Genomic DNA, 17,050 nt, shown 5'->3' with positions numbered 1-17,050 from the left:
TAAGATTGTCCCATACCACGAATATTAGATAATTGTTTTACATGTGTGCTTAGTTACTGAAGAAGTTGCGAGGAAGGACTCATTCCTATTAAACACAGACTTTGATGTCTCCAAATCCAAGAAGATTGCTTGAAGACTTTGTTGCTGCTTGTGTGTGGGTTTTGTGTAGTTTGAATTTGTAAATCCACTCATAGATTTGATCCAAGGTTGCTTGATTCAAGTTCTTTTGAAAAAAGATGTTTTCTAAAGAAAGCGGAAGATCAACCTGTTGAATTGTCGTTTCAACCGGTTGTTTTACACTTAGTGTTTTTGAAAAGAATTTGAGAAAGCTTGAAATTGGTTGACTTTGCTATCAAGCCAATTCAACCGACTCTTTTGTGTTTTTAATCGATTGATTTTTTAAAATTCTTAACAGAATTCAGTTGGACTGATTTAATCTGTTATGTTTGTTTTAAAACTGATCTAGCTTTTGCATTAAATGTTTTTAACAACTGATTAAAGTACATATAATCTATTTTACACTCCCGGTGTTATTGATTCATGAGAATACTTTCAAATCATGTTTTTCCAAGATTGCTTCAAGCTTTGGATTCTTTCTAAGAGTGGAATAGGATTGTTTTGTACTTCTTCTATTCAATCTATGATTGTATCAAGTGTTATAATTCCTTTTCTCTCTTGACCATTGTATTTTTGTAAGAACTGTTTGTGTACATTCAGAGGGTGTTCTGAATTTTGTGGTGTGATTGACAAAGGTGGTGTGTGTCTTGAAGGATTCAAGATCACCACTTTGGTGTGTGTGTTATAATCAAAATGTTTGATTGCTTAGTGGAATACTCAGAGGTTTTTTGGGGACTGAATGTAGCTTTTGGCTAAGAGTGAACCAGTATAAATTTCCTGTGTGAATCTTTCTATCCCTTATCTCTTTAAATTTGTTTTTACTGCTATAAAAAACCGTTTGTTTCGTAAAAACAACCGCTTGATTTTCTGTTGTTAAGTGAAAACTCTTTCTAAAATCAACTGAACAAATTTTTGATTGATTAATTCTCATTGACCTTCACTATACCTTCGATATTTAAAAAAATCCTCCATAAACAATTCACCCCTCTTGTTTAAGGCATACACTCTAACAATTCCCATATTTTTAGAGAATGGAGGACTAAATTCACGAGTCTAAAAGGGTGGAAAACAAGACCAAATTTGAGTGAAAATGCAACCGGTTTTTTTATTTCCAACAATAAATCAATCACAGTGGCAATAGTAATATATATATATATATATATATATATATATATATATATATATATATCGTTTCACGCACCTAATAGAAAAAGAAAAAAATTAGAGTAAAATTTAGAGTTAACTAGATGCAACATTTTTGCATTAATCTCAGAGAATAAAGAACGTCTATATAAGCTGTTATAAACATCTCTAATTTTCATGCAATAAATCTTGCTGAGAGGTTACGTATAAAATTATACGATAACAAGTTTAATAGGCAATATAGCACTGTTAGGATAATCCTACCATAATGACCAGTGATCATAAGGTCGTATATAAATATTATGTATGACATCAATACAAGCTGGCAAGTGAACATAACTATGTGCAACTTTAGCAGATAAACATAACTGATATTTGAGTGAAGATTATCTACGTCTTAGAAAAAGCCAATCCAACGTTCACTGTTGAGACTGCAGAGTACAAATGCAAAAGAAGTAGCCAAGAGATCAGTAAGAAACCAATCACGATTCTTCAAAATCAATAGTTAAGAGATTCATAATATATATACTACCAGATAACGTTTCTTGAATCTATCAACGATTTCCTGGGGATCCATTTTTGTCTCTGTATAAGCATCAATCTTGTTCACCTCCTGTAAAAGAAACATTTTTCGTTCACAAATGATATTCCTTTTGTAATCAGTGTGTCTCAAGGGTTATTACTTAGTAGTTATGCAAGTTCAAATGGAACAATCTGTCAACAGTTGTGCAGCAAATAGAGAAATTTGAGTAAGATGATTATGATAAATTCATCATATAAACAAAGAGCAATTTCCACCAAAAATAGAATTTATTTTACACAACTGATTTGAGTGTACCTCAATCCAAGTTGAAAGTTTTGGCCTTCCTTCGGTGATGTCATGCTTGAAAAAGTCGAGAAAGACAGGTTGGAATCTTTCAACAAATGGAATATAGGCAATATCCACCTGATCATCACAAACATTTCAGATTATATGAAAGAAAAGCTATAGTCGTTGATATGATCACGTATGATACTTGTATTCTACATAGGGATCAGATAATGACTACTTTCTTTCATCATGTTGAAATGTTTGGGTTTTGGATAGAGGGAGGAAGAGATATTAAAGATAACGAAATGCGGAATTAGTGTTAACTAAGATGTATTACAATACATTAATATATTTGATATATTCATAAAATTTATTGTACTAACTCTTTATACTAATCATAATCCTAGCTATTAAGTAAAATCAGTCATGATAAGATAATGAAATATTGTAGTCACTAATCCTAAAAACTAAAGAGGAAATATGGAAATCAATGCTCAAGGATAATAAGATATGCTAAGATATTTTGATTTATTCTAACACATTAGATGCATCACGACAAGCACTAGTAATCAGCCTGAAAAGCAGCAAGTTTGAAAGGAAACCGAAAATCAAAGATTATTGAAACGATTTTAACTTACCAAACTGAATTGACCAAGAAAGAATGGTCCATCATCAAATTTACCAAGAGCATTCTCCAAGTACTCAAAGGCAAAACCTGATTTAAATAACCATTTTAAGGACCAACGTGTACTTATATAGAAAATGAAAAGGGAAAACGTCCTATAGTTATGAACTTAAATATCCTGCTTACTGTCTTGGTGTTCAGCATCCCCTTTCAATGAAGAGGACGTGTCTTTGTTGAATGTATCAACATGGGATATTAGGTGTTCACCAAACTCTTTCTTAGCAGGATCCTAGAAAAATTTCCACTTAACATCATTAATTCATTCTAACAAAGAGATGAGAGAGGCCATGAAGAAGAATTTGCAGTTCCTAGTTCTTACACCAGGAAACAAAGGTGTCCCTTCAAAGTTGGCATCTACATACTTGATCAAATCAAGACTTTCTCCCAATACCTTGCCATTGTGCTCCAAGGACGGCACCTATATATATAGAGAGAGATAAAGAAGAACAAAATCAGTTTAGAAATTGGCTGAATAAAAGATCCACTAGGATTAGTGCAGTAAATGAATTTTGATAGTATACATGAGACTCAAAGTTCAAATCTCATTGTCACCCTTGTAAAATAAAAACGAATCCAAATAGCTCAAACAAACAACCAAGAAAAAGTAGACAAACCTACCAAAAAATATTAGCTCAATCAATTTAAAATCGCCTCACCTTATTTTCAGGGTAGACTTTCTCCTTATACCAAGCTGGCCTATCTTGAAGATCAATAGGGACCAATTGGATCTTGGCTTGTAGTCTCTGTAATTTTAATTACCAATACCAGAAATAAAAGTGACAGAAAGAACATTAAATAAGAGTAAATAGTTTATGTGTAGACAGTGTAAAAGGTTTCTAAAATGTTATTTAATTACAAACTGGATAAATATCTTAATTTTTACCAGAACTACTTTAGAAAGTTATTTCAACAATATTTTATTATTGTTTTTTTTTTATTCAGATGGTTTATTTATAGAACTTAAACTCAAAATAACTATAAATCACAAGAAGCAGGCACTTAGAAGAACTTGGTAAATGGAACAACCTTGTAATTCCTAGTTATCCATACACGTTGTGCATAAGGGCATGAATAACTGATGTACAACCTAAATAATTAAAAAAGGAGATGGGCATGTTAAAATTGAAGAACCATGGAAAAGGTGAATTTTGGAGTGTGAGATGGAAAGAACCTGGTGGTGCCATCAAAAAGAGAAGGTGGGTCGGAGGTGGATGTTAATGGAGGAGGACGAAATGCTTGAACGCCACTGTTAGATACAAAGAGAGAGCATTAGAGAAGAAGATGATGTTGCAATAAAAATGTAACAGAGAGAATAATTTAGAAAATGAAGAATTTTCATACAGAGTTGCCATTGACGTTGTTCTTCACAGGATATTGACGATTGAATGGACAGAATCAGAATAGTGTGTATGTTCAACAGAGTTTGGCCTTTTATTCAATTTTCATATTCATGTATTTTCTTTTTCTTTCTGGGTTTGCCTTATTCACTGTGAATAAAAATGGGATTAAATAATCCAATTTTAAAGGAGTAATATAATTGAGATAATGTTTTATTTTCAATGTCGTCAATATCACTACTGCCATAATTAATGCATTTACTTTTTCTCTCTTATTTTATCTATGCTTTTATCCCATTATATAAAATGGTACAAATTTTCAATATAAGGAAGTGGAAAATAACCTTAGAATAAAAGATTATATTTTAGATGAATCAGAATGTTTTATTGTTAAAATAAAAAAAATATATAAATAGAAAATTTAGTTATTCAAGTTTTATTTTAAAAGAATTATTATTTTTTTAGAAGTTTTTTTTTTGTTTTTATTTTAATATTCTAACTTCCTTGTTTATCAATTTGATAATCGGAGTTCGTCATTAGACTTTTGAACAAAGACTACAAGACTATCCGATCAAAATATATGATATAGTAAGTTTGTTTTTGTTATTCTCTTTGAGTCAAGTTTTGAACTTGTTAGGTTTATCTCAGTCTAGACTTTGCATGTGACTCTTTTAGCTTCAGGATTAGTTTCTATTAGCTAGTCCTAGTGATATAGTTAGATTTTTTTTATCAAGACTTTGTGGTACAGGTTAAACTACCATTGAACTTTTGGTAGGTTTGGAACTCTAAATGAGCATATGCTCAAACTCAGGTAAGGAAAACTAGTTTAAATATCCAATAAAACCATAGGTTTTGAAGATTTGGATGTGGGGGTAGATTAGAATGTGACTGAATTTGACTGAGATTGGAATGTGAAATTGTAGATATGGTAGATGTTGTAAAATTTATATGGGCGTTAATTTGAATGAGTTAATGAATGTATTTGAACAGTTTGTTGAATAACTTAAAATGTAATGTTTGATGAGAATTGACGGTTTGATTTTAGATGATTTTGGTTTAAAGAACATATATATGTATAGATGTATCGATTGACATAATAGCTTAATGAGAGTGCTTAAATAACTTTGAGTAAGAAGTGTCATTTTATTGTGTAGATTTATAAAAATATGAGTTTGAATGTAAATTTGGTAAAAAAAAATCCAAAAATATAGCAGATTTATGAGGATTCTTCTGCATATCTCGCTCAGACGAGGCAATTCTCGCTCAAGCGAGAATAAAGTGAAAAATGGGGTGCTCTTGGATCCATTTTTGCCCAAGTGAGAAGGAATCTCGCTCAGGCAAGACCCATTTTCGCTCAAGCGCGAGGAAATCTCGCTCGAGCAAAAATGGGGTGAATTTTTGGGTGCTCTCGAGTTCAATCTCGCTCAAGAGAGATAATTTTCGTTTAGGCAAGACCCATTCTTACTCAAGCGAGATAATTTTCGCTTAGGAAAGACTCATTCTCGCTTAAGCGAGATGATTTTCCCTCAAACTAGAGTACAAAAAAAATAAGTTTTACTTATGTTTTTCAGTTTTATTATTGTTTATTATTTTAAATTAAATTTTATGTGAATTTTAATTATATTTAATTGAAAATTTTTTAGTTTATGTAACTTTAGATAAATTTTGTTTTGATTGAACTTTTGAGTTTTTGTGTGATATAAGATATAAAATATGAAAAATTTGATCAAGACGTAATATTTTCAAGAAAAGAAATATTGGGTTGAGATGGTTAGGATGTGCATTGAATAGAGATTCGTCTAGAAGGAGGTATCCTGACTCTAATGATATAATGGAATCATATAGATGAAGTTATTCATATGGTGAAAGTTAAAGGAGGATCATATGAATGAGTCAGTTGTTTGAAAGATAACTAACTTAGCATGTTATATGAGTTAATCATGTTATACTAGGAGATATGATATTGAGATTATTATGCACATAGCTGTGTGGATTTCATAGTGAGATAGTATGATAGATGCATATCTTTGAGTCTAAGTCAATACATGAGTATTCCGAAATTAGAGTCAAGTGTTTGAGTATGTGGATTAGTAGAAGTCTGATATGAGTAATGTGAATGATGAATTATGCGAGAAATTTGATGATTTTGTGAACTTTTATGAGAATTTGATGGATTATAGTTGTTATTAAAAGTTAAATTTATATTATAATTCTTAAAAATAGTTAGTTTACCATGTGCTTTATTAATTTACACGAGAGCAGATGATGTTGCAGATGAGAGAGCTTATACACTACAAGAAAAATGCATTTTAGCTGCCAACAAAAAGCGAGAGCTATAAAAAGGAAGTCACTAGCACATGTGAAGTTTATTCAAGTTGGACACAAAAAATAAATGTCAAATATTGTGTCCATAATGTAGACCTTTAACTCAAACTAAAAATTATTGAAATAATAATAATAAGTTAGCGTCTAGAATGGGGATACAAAGTAGATGCAATGAAAAAAATAAAGTAATAGAATAATATTGAGTCTAGAATGGGACACAAAGTGGATGCAAGTTAAAAATTATAAAAATAATAATAATAAGTTTGTTAGAATGTGTGGCCAAAACAAGATAAAGATGAATTGTTTTCACAAGATTTTCGCAAAGATTGGAAGTAAAGTGAAAAGTTCTAAAAAATCAACCAATTGATTTTTTGTTCAACTGGATAAAAGTTCATGGACGAAAACAATATATGTGTCATAATATAAGGATGAAAATCAATTTTGTGTCATAGTACAACAACGAAAACCAATTTTTTGTATAAAGAAGGGCGAAAACAATTTTTTTGTCAAAGTTCATGGACGAAAATCATTTTTATGTCACAATACAGAGATAAAAACTAATTTTATGTCATAGGGAAAATTTTGTGTCACATTACATGGACAATTTCTTGTCACAGTACATGGACAATTTCTTGTCACAGTACATGAACGAAAACCAATTTCGTGCACAGTACATGGACGAAAACTAATTTCGTATCGTAGTACTAGGAATAAGATTAATTTTTTTTCATAGTACAAGGACAATTTTGTGTCACAATACAAGGACATTTTTGTGTCACAATATTGAGACAATTTCGTGTCATAGTACAGGGACAATTTCATGTCTCAGTATAGGGACGAAAACCCACTATGTGTCACAGTACAGAGATGAAAACAAAATTTGTGTGAGAGTTGAAGGACGAAAACAAATTTTGTGTCATAGTGCAAGGACAAAAACAAAATTTTACAAGGACGAAAACCCATTTCATATCATAGTACAAGTATGAAAACCATTTTTGTGTATGTACATGAGAGAAAACCAATTTTGTGTCATAATACATAACAAAAAACAAGTTTTTGTTAGGGGAAATTTTGTGTCACTGTACATGGACAATTTTTGTGTCACCATATAGGAAATATTTCGTGTCATAATATAGGGACGAAAACTAATTTCATGTCCAAGTAAGGAACGAAAACCAATTTTCTGTCATAGTATAGAAATAAAAACTAATTTTGTGTCATAGTATAGGAACAATTTCATATGCAAGTACATAGATAAAAACCAATTTTGATTCATAGTATAGGGACAATTTCGTGTCACAATACAGGGATGAAAACTCATTTTGTGTCATAATATAGACAATTTCGTGTCACAATACAGAAACGAAAAGGGGAAAAAACCAATTTTGTTGTCATAGTACATGGACAAAAACTAATTTTGTGTCATAGTATAGGGACAATTTCGTGTGTTAGTACACAGACGAAAACCAATTTTGTGTGATAGTATAGAGACAATTTGTGTCACAATACAGGGATGAAAACCAACTTTGTATGATAATATAGGAACAATTTCGTGTCACAATACAGGGACGAAAACCAATTTTGTGTCATACTATAGGGACAATTTCGTGTCACAATACAGGTTCGAAAATCAATTTTGTGTCATAGTACAGGGACAAAAATCAATTTCGTGTCGTAGTACACAAACGAAAACAATTTTTTTATGTGATAATACAGAGGTGAAAACCAATTGTGTCATAGTATAGGGATAATTTTGTGACATAGTACAGTGACGAAACTAATTTCATATCGTAGTACAACGACGAAAACCAATTTAGTGTCACCAATTTTGTGTCACTACAGAGGCGAAAACAAATTTAGTGTGATAGTACCGGGACGAAAACCAATTTTATGTTATAGTAGAGAAGCGAAAATCAATTTCGTGTCATATTATAAGGACAAAACCAACTTTGTTTCATAGTAAAGGGACAAAAATCAAATTGTGTCACACTACAGAAATGAAAACCAATTTCATGTCACAGTACAAGAAAATTTTGTGTCAGAATATTTGAACATTTGTGTCATAATACAAACACAAAAATCAATTTTGTGTAATAGTACAGGGACGAAAACCAATTTTGTTTCATAGAATAAGAACAATTTTGTGTCACAATACAGGGACAAAAACCAATTTTGTGTCATAGTAGAGGGACAAAAACAAATTTTGCATAATAGTACAAAGACAAAATCCAATTTCATGTCATAGTACACGGACGAAAATAAATTTTTCGTCATATTATAGGGATGAAAACCAATTTTGTATCATAGTATAGGGACAATTTCGTGTTACGGTACAGGGATGAAAACCAATTTTGTGTTAGTGCGGGGTGAAAAATAATTGTGTCATAGTACAAGGACAAAAACCAATTTCGTATCACAGAGACAATTTTGTATCATAATACAATGTTAATTTCGTGTGACAATACATGGATAATTTTGTGTCTTAGTATAGAGACAAAAAATAATTTTGTGTCATAGTACAACGACAAATTTTGTCATAGTATACAAACAAAAATCAATTTTGTGTCATAAGAACAACTTTGTATCTGAGTACAAGGTTAATTTTGTGTCACAATATAAGGACAATTTTGTGTCACAATACAAGGACAATTTTGTGTCATAGTGTATAGACGAAAACCAATTTCATGTCATAGTACAACGAAAATTTTATGTCAGAGTATAAGGACGAAAACCAATTTTGTGTCATAGTACAAGAATGAAAACTAATTTTGTGTCATAGTACAGAGACGAAAACTAGTTTCGTGTCATAGTACATGAACGGAAATCAATTTCGTGTCATAGTACATAGACAAAAACCAATTTTGTGTCTTAGTACATGGATAAAAACCAATTTCGTATTATAGTACAAGAACGAAAATCAATTTCATATTATAGTACTGTGACGAAAAACATATTTAATCAGTAATAAATTATTGGTATATTTAATAATCCATTAATAATTTAATCTAATAAGTTGATTAAATGAAGCATGATCTACTTTTTCATAACCCTTGTTTGTTATATGCATTGTTAATTAGAAATGCAATCAGCACAACGATTTGACACAACCATGTATAATTAATAAACCTTACTACATGATATAACATAGGATAATTGTATAATAATCAACTGTGATCACACAAGCTGGTACATAAACATTATTATGACATCAAACAAACAACCTGAAATATGAACATAATTATTATGACATCAAATTCTTCTGCAACTCTAGCAAACAAATACAAAGATATTTGATTAAAGATGCATCCTATACTCCCATGAATTCAAAGGACGCTTTATTGGCAGAGTCTAAATCTTAGTGGAATTCTCTGAAGCAATTCTACATTCATAATTGAGGCTGCAGTGTAGCAAAGTAAACAGTAAAAAACCAATCACAGTTCTTCAAAATCAGTAGTTAAAAGATTAAGAATATGTTTTGTACCAGAAAACGTTTCTTGAAAAGATCAATGATATCCTGGGGATCAACTTTTGTCTCTGTATAAGCATCAATCTTGTTCAACTCCTGTAAAAGAAACATTTTCGTGAAAAAAGGTTCTTATCAAAATCATGAAACTGAGGACCAAGTTCAAACGGAAACAATCTGTCAACACATCATATAAGTTATAACAAAGTGCCATTTCCACAAACAATAGAAGAAATTTTACACAAAACTGATTATGGGTACCTTGAGCCATGTTGCAAATTTAGGCCTTCCTTCTGTGACGTCATGTTTGAACGCCTCAGCAAAGACAATGTGAAATCTTTCAACAAATGGAATATATGCTATATCCACCTGATCATACAATCATTTAAAAATTATAAGGAAAAGCTACACACATTGATATTATCAAATACTACACCAGTATACTACTTTTGGATTAAATCATGTGTTTTCCTTTCATCATATTGAAAATTTTATGTTTAGATAGAGTGAGGAAGTGATATAAAAGATGATGACAATACTAATTGATATTAATTAAGAACTATAGAAATGTATTAATATCTTAATAGATTTACTGTATTCATAAACTGTATAGTAATAGTCCAAAATTTTGGATAAGAAAATAAGAAGTTGAATAAAATAAGTTTTTTTATAAGTTAAAATTAGTTTATATTAAGATAATTTTTTAAAGTTATCTCATTATAACTTTTTCAAAAAAATCTTATTTTAATTGATGCATAACTTAGGTAAATTTATCTTATTTTTTGTGTAAGTGTTTTAAGGAGAAATTTATAAAAACAAAAGGCCCTATTTATCTTAATCATAATTCTAATTAAGGAAACAAATCCTGATAAAATAAAGAGGAAATGGGAAACTGATCCTAATATGATAAGATAATTCACATCACCACAACAAGGATTGATAATTGGCTAGAAAGACCAAACGATAAAAGAAAAATGAAATGAAAACTGAAGATCGCTGAGTTGATTTCAACTTACCAGACTGAATTGACCAAGCAAGAATGGCCCATCATCAAATTTACCAAGAGCATTCTCCAAATAATCAAAAGCAGAACCTGGTTTAATTCACCATGTTAAGAACCAAAGAATAAAGGAAAAGAAAACATTCCTCTGTTTACAAACTTTAATATTGTGCTTACTGGCTTGCTGTACAGCATCTCCTTTCAATGAAATGAACAGATCTCTGGTGAATGTATCAACATGGGATATCAATTGCTCACCGAACTCTTTCTTGGCAGGATCCTAAATAAAAGTAATTTCAACTTAACATCGTTAATCTACTCCAACAACTGAAAAAATATGAAAGGCCATGAAAGAAAAAAAAGAGAATTAATGTGTGAGTGCCTAGTTCTTACAGTGGGAAACAGAGGTGTCCCTTCGAAGTTGACATCTACATATTTGATCAAATCAAGACTTTCTCCCAATACCTTGCCATTGTGCTCCAGTGATGGCACCTATAAATAAAAGATATTTTAGGGGAACAGATTCAACTTGCTAAATCAAATCAACATAGCAAAATAGAACCCTTAGATTACCCTAAATGTCTAAGTTTGTCACCTTATTTTCAGAGTAGACTTTCTCCTTATACCAAGCTGGCCTGTCTTGAAGGTTTATAGGGATCAAATTGATCTTGTTTTGTAACCCCTATAGTTTCAGTCACCAGCATGAGAATTAGAAATATGAATAGATTATTCAAGAAAGAGGACAGAACAAGAAAGAACCTTGTAGTTCCTAGCAATCCATACACGTTGTGCATAGGGGCAATCATAATTGATGTACAACCTAAACAAATGGTAAAAAAAGTAAGGACTTGGGCATCCCAAATTGAAGCAAAACAATGAAAAGAAAGTGAGTTTTGGAGCGCGAGAAGGAACTAACCTGGTGGTGCCATCAAAAAGAGGAGGAGGATCAGAGGTGGATGTCAATGGAGGAGGACGAACCACTTGCGCGCCACTATGAAAGTTACAACAGAGGAAGAGAAAGCATTAGAGAAGAGGGTAGTTTTGGAATAAGGTAACAGAGAGATTATAGAATATAGAAAATGGAGAACTTTCTTACAAAGTGGCCATTGAAGTTTCGCAGAATCTCAAGGATTGAGTGGAGAAAATCAGAATGGTCTCTAAGTTCAAGCCAGTTTGGTTCTTTTATGCTGTTTGCTTGCCAACTTCTTCCTATCTCGAGAGATCTTTTGAAATCTTTAAAATCCAAATACTAAAACGTGTTTTATCCATTACTCCATTTTAAATGGATTTTTATCATTTCATAACAAAAAAAATTGAAATCATATTATTTAACTTATTCGCATAAAAACAATCATCCCTTTTTATATAATTTTTTTTTTAATAAAAATTTCAAACCAATCAACTATCAACAACAAAAATATCAGTTTTAACTAAAAACTTTAAAATAATGTTATTTTACTTATTTTTGCCGAAGCATGAAAAATCCAACTTGAATTCCTAAACTTGTAATGAAATGTGCATTACCCTACAAACAATGTGAACTGCAAGGTAGAGTGATGTTACACAATAAAAGGGAAACTATTTAGGAGATGACTGCCTCATAATCTTCAAATATTCATTTTTTTTATATAAACTCATCTCCAATTTATTTACACTAATAAGAACAACATTTGTTGCTTTATGGGCGAATTTCTTAAGGTTCATTCCTAATTTGTTTTTGAACTCGCCATGCAGAAATAGACTCCCGTAACCTGATTTTATAAAATTAATTTTTACTGTAACCGATTTTAAAGTGAAATAATTTATGTTTAGATTTTTTTTTTCCTTCCAAAAGCAATCGCTAATACAAATTGGTACACAATTTCGATTCAAGTAAAAACGATTTGAAATTACTTTAACTAGCAAAGATGAAAAATTAAAATTTCAAGATGAGACACATAAATATTTACCTAAAACATGTTAAATGGTATTTCAACATTATTTCAAATGATCTAACATGATATCAAACACTCAGTGAAATCCAACCAATTACAATGCATTAGCTTTATGAGGAGAGGAACGTGTTCAAACACGCACTAATTGACAAAATGAATAATTTCTGTGCACATTTGGTTGAATCTGAATCAAAATCCTGTCTACATTCACGCAAGTTCCTTTTTTAAAGCAATTTTAAATTGGTAGCATAAATTTAGGAATTATATCTTACTTTATTATATTATTAAAATGGGTTAGTTTTTACTTAGGTTAAAGTTAACGAATTTGTACTTTGAGATAGTATTATTACGGCTGATTATCACAGATTAAGGTTAATTATCATATCTAAGATATTATTTGTTTTGATATTCAAAGTTTTATACTTTTCAAAGACTTAAAGGAGGAAGATGTATTTAAATTATCTTTGGTCTCTACTCTTAAACGATGTGAGACTATTGGGCATACCGAAACAAGTCCTAAGTTGAGGGTTAAAAGAACGAGGATTCATATAAGGATTTCAATGTTTCAACCTCAAGTTTGTTGAGATGACATCACTAAGGTCAATCACCGTATCCGAGATATTGTCCGCTTTGAAGCTCAGATCTCTGTTACGATTTATCCTTAAAAGGCGCCTCAAATGGTTAAGGGAGGAATGTGTATTTAAATTGTTCTTTGCCTTAATTCCTAAGTTAATGTGGGATTGGGAGTACTAGAATAAACCTGATAGTAAAGAATTAAGGGGATGAAGGTTTTTCTTTAGAACCTAATTTTGATCCCCACAACGATGCTAACATTTCAACCTCAAATCCGTTAAGATGACATCACTAGGGTCAATCATCATCGCATCCGAGGTATTGTTCGCTTTAGAGCTCAGAGTTTTGTCACGGTTTTGTCCTTAAAAGAAATCTTGGATTGGTTAAGGGAGAAATGTGTGTTTAAATTACCATTAGCATTGACTCCCACGCAATGTTGTATTATTGGACATACCGAAAATGAGTTAAGCTTTTCTCTAGTTGTTTAGGATTTGTGGATCAGGGCTTTGTAGTGTTGACCGATCAAAAAGAGAGAAAGGAGGTCAACCTACCAAAGACTCTTTTATGCTCAAGTTAGTAAGAATGCTTGACATATAATAGTATAATATTATATAGTTGAGTTAGTACTTCCTAGAGATTATAACCTACTTATAGGTCTTCTTGGATTCAGACCATTAAGAAAATATTAAATAATTATTATGAGATATAAATAGATTTTATAATAGTAACCTACAACTAATTTATGGTTTAGGGTTAAATGAGCGGTTATTGGTCTCAATATATCTAGCTGTAATCGGGGGAATGTACATAAGACATAAGTCCCCTCAACTCGAAATTTGAGAAAATTTATAGGTGGATCAATTTGAGAGATGAACGAGCTCGTTTTGGGTTTAACATAGGTCAACCCTTGATTTTGATTTTGAGTAATGTCTGTTAATTATTTTTTATGACCCTTTGAACTCAAACAATAGTATTTGACTGTTTGGTTCAAGTTTGATAAAGTTTCCGGATATTCGTTTGATCTCGGATTGTGACTTGATCGTTTGGTTCAAGTTTGATAAAGTTTCTTTATGTTTGTTTGAACTCGGATTGTGATTTGGCCCTTTCCTGATGTTTGTTTGAACTTGGATCTTGACTTAACCGTTTGGTACAAGTTTGATCAAGTTTCCCTATGTTCGTTTGAATTGGGGTTGTGACTTGACTATGTGGTTCAAGTTTGATAAAGTTTCCTAATATTCGTTTGAACTTGGATTGTGACTTGATCGTTTGGTTTAAGTTTGATAAAGTTTTGAAATGTTCATTTGAACTTGGATTGTGACTTGACTATTTGGTATAAGTTTGATCAAATTTCCCGATGTTCGTGTGTCAGATTGTGACTCGACCGTTTGGTTCAAGTTTGATAAAGTGTCCTGATATTTGTTTGAAATTAGATTGTGACTTGACTTGATAAAGTTTATCGATATTCCTTTGAACTTGGATTGTGACTTGACCGTTCGGTTCAGGTATGATTAAGTTTCTCGATGTTCCTTTGAACTCAGATTGTGACTTAACCCTTTGGTTAAAGTTTGATAAAGTCTCTCGATGTTCGTTTGAACTCGGTTTGTGACTTGACCATGTGGTTCAAGTTTGATAAAGTCTCCTGATACTCGTTTGAACTCGCATTGTGACTTGATCATTTGGTTCAAGTTTGATAAAGTTTTCTTATGTTCATTTGAACTCAGATTGTGACGACTGTTTGCTTCAAGTTTGATAAAGTTTCTTGATGTTCGTTTGACTATTTGGTATTGACCGTTTGGTTTAAGTTTGATAGTGTTTTATGATATTTATTTGAATTCGAACAATAGCTTATAACAATGTAAACCATTACGTATAAAAATAAACTTTTATTTCAAAAGAATAAGCCTCATGAAAACCTTACTCGAAAAAAATCCTATTTAGCGATAAAAGAATGAGTTGGGCTTTTCTCTAGCTCTTTAGGATTTGTGGACTACGAAAAAGTTTTACCTAGCCCCACAGTGTACATCAAATGTTCTCTGAACCAAGTTTTGTAGTGTTGACCGATCACATGGAGAGAAGGAAGTCTACCTGTAAAAGACTCTCCAATACTAGTCGGTAAGAATATTTGAAATATGAGAGTATAGTAGTTTATAGTTTAGTTAGTACTTCTCAGCTATTCATTGGTCTTATTGAATTAAAACCATTAAATAAATATTAAATAGTTATTATGATATAAATTGATTTTATAATAGTAACATATAACCACTAATAATCTATAACCACAATTTCACAAATGAGTAATGGTTTCGATTTATGTGTTTTAAATATTATATTAAATGAGTGGTCATTGATCTGAATGTATCTGAAAATATATGGGGACTAGACCAAAATTCATATATTAACAAAAACAGTACATAAGTAATCTATATCTATTAATAAAGAACTTTAAGAAAATACTAGATCGAAGCCTATTATACCAATGAAAATACTCTCTATGAATAAAGTCTAAGTTAGCAAGCTTATCAGCCGCACATGCATTCCCTTCACGAATAATGTGAGAAACCCAAAACCTGATTTTCTCACAGTAGTTAGGACAAGTATTCCACTTATTACAAAGCATCCAAGGAACATTAGTCCTAGCAGTAAATGTAGCATAAACCAAGCAAAATCACATTCAAGCCATAAACTAGTAAGACTCATCTTTTGAGCTTGTTCAATAGCATATATAACTTCATAAAATTCAGCAACCAAAGTTGTCTAAACATCAAGGAAAGTAAAGGAAAGTAGAGAAACCACCAATAAATTTTCCCATAATCCCACGAAAAATATCACCACAAGTAGCAAGACCAAGAGAACCCCTAACGACGTCATTCGTGTTTATTTTAACTCAACTTGAAGAAGTAAACTCCCATCGAACATGAATAAAAGATAGAACTTTACCACCGATAAATGACTAATTTCAATAATATTTCATATTAAAATATAGGCACTTATGAGGATCTATTGCTAATTTACATATAAAATAATCCCTAATTTATGAATTTATACCTTTTTACATTTTTATGAGCTTTATTTGAATAAGAGCATTTTATTCCCAAATTTGGTGTTAATTGCAGATTTCTAGGGAAGATTGAAGATTTAGAATAAAGGAGAATAATTTGAGCTAAAAAGATAAAGCCGGAAGGTCCCAGAATAGAAAAAGATGCAAAGAAAGATTGAACCTTTTTTATGTTTTATCATTTAGCCCATTAGCGCGACATAGGAAGCAACCTAACCCTAGAAAACTAGGATAAATAGAGGGTTAGAGGCTCAACCCTAGTGTGCCAGATTGAGAGAAAAAAACCATAGAGTGAATTATAACCCAATTGGGAGAATGGAGGGTGATAGAAGTATGCGTGGCTAATTCTACCATTTGAGATTGGGAGTAATATGCTCAAACTCTTATGTATTGAGGTGATATTTTATATATTAATATTAGTTCTTGATTGATTATTGGTATTGTTGTTTTACTTTTAATTTTTTATGACAAATTGAGAATCTTAAATCTGACCGGGAGGTATTTTTAGGGTTCGGACCTAAACAACAATACTTAACATATTTGAGTGCTAAGAATAAACTTGAAATGTTAATTGCTATTAAACGTCTGAGCTTCGTTCTAAGTTGTT

The 17,050-nt window shown here is 31.3% G+C and overlaps 2 protein-coding genes across 2 annotated transcripts; both read right to left on the bottom strand.

Moving 5' to 3' along the window:
- Positions 1 to 1,361: 1,361 nt before the first annotated feature.
- On the bottom strand, positions 1,362 to 4,238 carry LOC137829566 (glutathione S-transferase L3). The gene is made up of 10 exons (XM_068636394.2): positions 4,098 to 4,238; positions 3,928 to 4,002; positions 3,783 to 3,843; positions 3,413 to 3,499; positions 3,076 to 3,174; positions 2,883 to 2,985; positions 2,710 to 2,786; positions 2,099 to 2,206; positions 1,793 to 1,873; positions 1,362 to 1,691 (listed from the first exon to the last, which is right to left on the bottom strand). The coding sequence occupies exons 1-10, from the start codon at positions 4,106 to 4,108 to the stop codon at positions 1,680 to 1,682; spliced, it is 714 nt and encodes a 237-aa protein (XP_068492495.1). The 5' UTR covers positions 4,109 to 4,238; the 3' UTR covers positions 1,362 to 1,679.
- A 5,277-nt stretch (positions 4,239 to 9,515) lies between these two features.
- Positions 9,516 to 12,174, bottom strand: LOC137829565 (glutathione S-transferase L3). Its single transcript, XM_068636393.2, has 10 exons — positions 11,978 to 12,174; positions 11,798 to 11,872; positions 11,641 to 11,701; positions 11,477 to 11,563; positions 11,275 to 11,373; positions 11,059 to 11,161; positions 10,898 to 10,974; positions 10,143 to 10,250; positions 9,900 to 9,980; positions 9,516 to 9,815 (listed from the first exon to the last, which is right to left on the bottom strand). Exons 1-10 carry the CDS (start codon positions 11,986 to 11,988, stop codon positions 9,804 to 9,806), a joined length of 714 nt encoding a protein of 237 aa, XP_068492494.1. The 5' UTR covers positions 11,989 to 12,174; the 3' UTR covers positions 9,516 to 9,803.
- Positions 12,175 to 17,050: the final 4,876 nt, after the last annotated feature.

This window comes from Phaseolus vulgaris, chromosome 7 (assembly GCF_051622355.1).
Source record: "Phaseolus vulgaris cultivar YP4 chromosome 7, ASM5162235v1, whole genome shotgun sequence".
NCBI classification, from domain to species: domain Eukaryota; kingdom Viridiplantae; phylum Streptophyta; class Magnoliopsida; order Fabales; family Fabaceae; genus Phaseolus; species Phaseolus vulgaris.
This window is presented reverse-complemented; position numbering and strand designations above follow the sequence as displayed.